Source organism: Bufo bufo, chromosome 4 (assembly GCF_905171765.1).
Source record: "Bufo bufo chromosome 4, aBufBuf1.1, whole genome shotgun sequence".
NCBI lineage: Eukaryota > Metazoa > Chordata > Amphibia > Anura > Bufonidae > Bufo > Bufo bufo.
Window position 1 is genome coordinate 289,105,879 of NC_053392.1, and position 6,713 is coordinate 289,112,591.

The 6,713-nt window shown below is 36.4% G+C and overlaps 1 protein-coding gene across 1 annotated transcript; it reads right to left on the minus strand.

Moving 5' to 3' along the window:
* Positions 1-3,233: 3,233 nt before the first annotated feature.
* On the minus strand, positions 3,234-6,230 carry HTR1B (5-hydroxytryptamine receptor 1B). The gene is given in 4 exon segments (XM_040426816.1): positions 3,234-4,098; positions 5,013-5,304; positions 5,307-5,468; positions 5,471-6,230. Coding segments are annotated over 3 exon segments (1,152 nt in total). The 3' UTR covers positions 3,234-4,098; positions 5,013-5,074.
* Positions 6,231-6,713: the final 483 nt, after the last annotated feature.

A 6,713-nucleotide genomic window follows, 5' to 3' on the forward strand; every position in this document is an offset into this window, starting at 1 on the left:
GAGCCTGTGGTCTTCCATTTCCTCAATATGTTCCTAACTGTGGGAAACAGACAGCTGAAATCTCTGAGACAGCTTTCTGTATCCTTCCCCTAAACCATGATGGTGATATCTTTGTCTTCAGGTCATTTGAGAGTTGTTTTGACAGACCCCCATGTTGCTACTCTTCAGAGGAAAATTAAAAGAGGAGGGAAACTTACAATTGACCCCCCTAAATACTCTTTCTCATAATTGGATTCACCTGTGTAATGTAGTCAGGGGTCACTGAGCTTACCAAGCCAATTTGAAGTTCCAATAATTAGTTCTAAAGGCTTTGGAATCAATAAAATGACAACAGTGCCCAAATTTATGCACCTGCCTAATTTTGTTTAAACAATTATAGCACACTTTCTGTAAATCCAATAAAACTTAATTTCACTTCTCAAATATCACTGTGGTGTGTCTCCTATATGATATATATAACTGACATTTTTTATCGTAACAACTAACGATTTATACAGGAAATCATGACGAATAAACAAGGTTGCCCCAAACTTTCGCATCCCACTGTATGTCACTGTCACTTTGCTGTCTTTGCAGTTCTAGGAGACGTCACAGTGTTAAACAAAAAATTTCTAGGCAATATGAGCACTTTTGTTTTTGAGGTACTGTACAAGTTATTCGCACCAAAATCAAATCTGCCGACTATTAGACTTGGACCCGAAACAAGTTTCAGGAAATTCACTCTTCAAACTCTATTAAATATTTTAACAATTTTCAAACTATTTGGTCCATAGTAATAAAATAGTGTTCATCAGTAAATGGCATGTTGCCTAACTTTATGCTTATCATTTACATCATCCCAAATCAACATAGATGTGGTTTGGACTAGAGTAAAGTAATTTCACTGTAAAAGAATATCTTTGTACAGTTGCTATATACCTAAATAGCTGAATATTAAATTTACACACTTCTAAAATAATACCTTCAACTAGGTATCGTAGGTCAAGCAATTTAATTGTCATTATTAAATATATATTCCGCAATACTCAACCAATTCTAAATATACGAGTCCTATGAATTATAGATTTATTTCATAATTGGAAATAATTTATACTACATTCATAAATGAACTAGCAATGATCTAAATATTTATCTCTGCTAAACATCTGTGGTTAGTTTTTCTTAATATGAGGATACTTCTGCATATCATCTGGAGCTTTATTTAAAGGGAACCTGTCACCCTGAAAATTCTATGTAAACTGCAGGCAGCATGTTATAGAGCAGGAGGAGATGAGCAGATTGATGTATAGTTTTGAAGCCCAGTGATTGACAGCTATCTCTGTATGTATATATATATATATATATATATATATATATATATATATATAGTCATAGAGGAAAAGCTATCAATCAGTGATAAGACCGCCTCCTTCACTTTAATGCCCCAAATTAACAGAAATTTAAATGACATCACAAGCTCTGTTAGAAGCAGTTGTGTTAGAAATTGAACCAGCTTTTATAGTCCTCATTCATATGGGGACCAAATACACTGGTTTTTTAACTGCCCATAATCTGGATATCACCTGCATCCTACTTATTCAGATGGGTCTATTGTACCTCTGTTTAACTACTCATATTCTATGCATCGTACCTGGGTTGGTAGACCCAAGCTGGTCCAGGTGTCCATGGAATATGACTAGTTAGACAGAGAGACAATAGACCCATTTGGATGAGGATTATGGATACTGGTTCAACTTTAAAAAAAAAGAAAAAACTGCCTCCATTATGAGTTGATAAAACTATCCTTAAAGGAAAACTGTCACATTGAAATGCAGTGCAATCTACAGGTAGCAGGTTATGAAGAAGAAAGCTGAGCAGATTGAATAAAGAGTGTTATAGGAAAAGTTTCTTTAAATCTTTTATTTATTTTGTTTACATTTCTGTTCATTCTGGGCTTAGTAGGCATGTGGGTGATCTTATTCAGTGACTGATGGCAATTGCTGGTATACGGGAAAAGCCTGTCAATCACTGCTTAGGACCACCTAATGGATTCCTAAGTGCAGAATAAGCTATGTGAATTAAAGGATATTTACTTTTTTCCCAATATTGATGACCTATCCTATGGATAGTCATCAATATAAGATCGGCGGGGGTCCTACTCCCTGCACCCCTGGAGATCAGCTGTTTGAAGAGAAAGCTGTGCTTGTGCAAGTGCTTCATCCTCTTCACTGTTTACCTGCTTGCCATGAACAAGCAGTGTAATTATAGCTCCTCTGTTCCATTCACTTGAATGGGACAAAGTGTACAGTAACTACAACTGCTCCTTGTAGCCAGACCCAGCAGATCTGAAATGGATGACTATCCTGAGGATTAATTCATCAATATGGGAAAAGCGGAAAGCCTCTTTAATAAAATGCAAGTTATACTGAATCTTTACCATAAAACTATATATCAATCTGCGCAACTCCCCTCCTTTCTAACATCCTGCCCTTAGATTGCACAGCATTTTCATGGGGACAGCTTCATTTAAATCACTGTCATTTTCCAAGACGTGAACCTTACTAACAGTGTAAGGCTACTTTCACACTTGCGTTCAGAGAGGATCCGTCTGGTGTCTGCACAGACAGATCCGCTCCTATAATGCAGACGTTGGAATCCGTTCAGAACGGATCCGTCTGCATTATAGTTTAGAAAAAATTCTAAGTGTGAAAGTTGTTCAGACGGATCCGTCCAGACTTTACATTGAAAGTCAATGGGGGACGGATCCGTTTGAAAATTGAGCCATATTGTGTCAACTTCAAACGGATCCGTTTGGCTCTGCACGGCCAGGCGGACACCCGAACGCTGCAAGCAGAATGCATTGGGGCAGTACGGATGCGCTCGGGCCCGCTTGTGAGAGCCTTTCAAACGGAGCTCACGAGCGGAGCCCCGAACACTAGTGTGAAAGTAGCCTAAGAGAGAATGACATTAAACTAAAAAAGGAAAAATATTTAGATTTTATTATTGAACCTATCTTTGCTCATTCAACATACTTATTACTTGTACTTGGACATATCAAATAAGGAACTGGACCACAGTTATAACACAACAGTTCAAATTAGTGTCATATATTATGGCTTCTTTGCTGCTTTAGACCTTTTTCACAGTGTCCATGGTAGGAAAACACAACATGAAAATAAAATAAACTGATCTGCTTCAGAATTCTAGTTATTTATTTTGCACGTGTGTGACTTTTTTTTTTGGAAATATAAAGCCATTTTAACTTTTGGACAGTGTACATTAAATACATTATAGGTAGGCTTATTTCTTAAGCAAAAAAAATAACATACATTCTCTGTGCTTGGTGTCATAGGGGTGTGCATCCACCATAGCTTATTCATAAATATTGTGCATTTTCTTCTTAGATTAGAATACTTTTGTCATGTCAAACCTTGTGCTGAAAGATCATCTGAAGGACGTATGTCTCAATGACATATCTATCAAATAGATGAAATATTTATACATACAATAGTTACCAACAATAAATTGTAAGAATTCATGATCCCTGCGCGATTCAGATTGATAAATTGATATACATCAAGGTAGCTTTTGCACACTCCTGCACACCACATTTACCAAGAAAGCTGAGATGAATGGGCCTACCTGCACACTGTGACACATCTTTAAAAGCATTTCTTGAAAATAATATCACCTTTCCCCTACAGAAATAAATTACAAGCATACACATTGACGTATTAATACTAGTGACATTAAACATAACAACTATGCACTCCCCTACAGTGTGCATGGAAGTAATTCCACACACTTGTCGAGTAAAAAAAAAAGGCAATGATAAGAAATTAAATAAAATGTGAAAAAAAAACAAAAAAAACAATATATTAGTCTGCATTAATTTTCCAATCCTGTTGTTAATCGTAAGCATTAATCTGAAGGTGAACTCTTTGCTTTTGACATGAGTGAGTATTTAAGCAGCATCATTGCTAGAGTCATAGCAGTGATATGCAGAGCTGAACAGTAGGATGGCAGTATGTATTGACGTTTTGTGCTCAGCAGCATTCATGAGTCTGACAACTCAGGATAGAGTTTTAGGCAGTGATTCTTTACAATATCGACTGGGTTCTGCAGACAAAGGAAAACATTTATAGAATTATTGATTAAATGTCAAAATGGGATATATAATAATAATAACTGTGACCTACTCAGTTATCTATATAAGATATTTCCTATGGGAAATCACTGTATGCATACATGCATTATTATGAGCAAAAAGGCTGCAAATCTATGTTAAAAAGATGAGTGTAAATGTCTTGCCAAAATGTGACATAAGCAGGATGATAAATGTTTTCACCAAACATAATCATAATATTGTCACAGGTCATTTAAGACATAATATTGTTTTCTTAAAAGACAAAATAGCCTCCTAAGACCCTATGCCATCTGCAATAAACACTTGACCATTATACAGTAGAGTACAGGGTATATCATACATCAAATACAATTGGATGCATAATGAGAAGGTGTGTGTGGAATTAATGAAAGGTAATTAAAGGATTGAAGGTCTACCAGCATCAATGACTTAATATGATGACTCTTTAATGCAAGAGGAATGAATATTATTTATTGATTCTTTGCATTACTAGAACTATACAAAACTACCTGCTACATTTTTGACAAATTACACTCTTGCTTCCTTAATAACCCCACCAATTAAATCAGATATATCAATGTCAGTTTGTGTATTGTCTCTCAATTCAGTGCTTTATCAGCAAGTCAGTTAACTCAGGCTGAACTTCATTAACTGAAAAACAAATCTGCTGATTGATCCAATAAACAGATGATACAGACACAAGTACATCTAACAAAAAGTAGTTCAAAGCTGTTATGAGAAAATGCTAACTCAATGATTGGGCAGGAAAGATCCCCCTTAAATGAAGTTCTGGCATACAGGAACAGGGCAAGTCTGACATCCTTTTTACCCTATCTATCCTTCCATGTTAATCTCTAGTATTTGCAGCTAATAAAAGGAAGCTTACCTGTACTAACAGATCCAGACAAGTGCATTCATGTAGCATGGAGAAGAACATTAGGGCAAAAGTCATGATGGGCAACTAAAACGATGTATCAGTTTGTGAAAAGCTTGCTTGAAGTCCTCATTTGACATTGTATAGATTATTGGATTTATTAAAGAATTGAGATATCCAAGCCAATTGAAAAAGTCAAAAATAGCAGGATGGAACCAGCAAGAATCTTTGCAAATGGGCATAACCAATGAAATAATGAAAAATGGTAACCAACAAACGATGTAAGCTCCAAGTATGATTCCAAAGTCTTGGTAGCCTTCTTCTCCCTGGCGGCCATTATCTTCTTCTTCTCTAGTAAAGCATCTGATACTTTAACTTTGACCTGATTCAAATATACTGGAGAACTTGTGTCACTTGACACATCTGCAGCCTTTGAGTTGGTTGAGGACACAGAAGAAGATCCTGGGAGTCAGTAATTAGATGAGCCCTTGTCAATCTTTTGCCTGTGCTCTTCGGGGATTGTTTTAGAATTCTAGACCTGGCTTCTATATAGATTCTCCCGTAAAGGGCAATTAGTAGTAATGTTGGTAGATAAAATGCCCCAACAGTGGAGTAAACAGTATATAAAACATGATCTGTATTGACAGCACACATGGTGAGCTCTTCTACCTTTGATTGACGCCAAAACAGCGGGGGCATTGAAATTGATATTGAGAAGACCCATACAAGGGCTATCATTATAACCGCCCTTTTAGGAGTCCTTTTCTTGGTGTATTCAACTGCATCAGTAATTGCCCAGTATCTATCCAATGCTATGACACATAAATGTAGAATTGATGCAGTGCAACAAGTGATATCCGACGACAACCACATATCGCATATAATCTGCCCCAATGTCCATTTACCAGTTACAGTATACATGGTGCTAATTGGCAAGACAAGGATAGACACTAAAAGGTCTGTGAATGCCAATGAAGCTATGAGATAGTTGGCAGGAGTGTGCAATTTTCTGGTCTGATACACTGTTGCAATTACAAATGCATTGGACAATAAAGTGGCAAGAGTAATTATAGCCAAGATAATAGTAAGGATTATGCCCCAGAAGGACAAGCCAGACTCATGATGAAAGTGGTCCTGACCTGGAATGCAACTTGTACCATCATAGGAGTAATTGGTTTGAGAGACATTCAAATTGTCAGCAGCCGGTTGGCACTGGGTTTGTGGCTCCATCATGGAGTATAAACAATCTGCCAGTTAAAGCATACAAGAAACCTCCAGGGGATTTGCAATAACTACATCAAAGATACAAGGAGCTGGATACATGTATATCCCCTCATGATTGAAATGGCTGTATATTGGTAAATCCCTGATGATATAAGTCTTCATCAGCTGGGTTATGTAGACAAAATAGAAATATGATTTGTGCTTATTATGCTATGCGTTATAATGGCTCAAAATCCTAAAGTTTCACAAATAAATGCAAAAATAGAATTAAAAAGTCACCAGTGAGCTACGTGAACCTTGCAGAAAGAAAAGCAAAAAACATTAAAATGCATGGCTCATAATATACCCTCATTTACTAAACTGACTCCTTCTGCTTTCACATCAGGTTCCAATGGGTATCCATAAAATATGTCAAATATCCATTTGCCCTATATTAATGGAACTAGAATATCTTATTCAATTTTATCCTATCTAATTTACTATTTAATA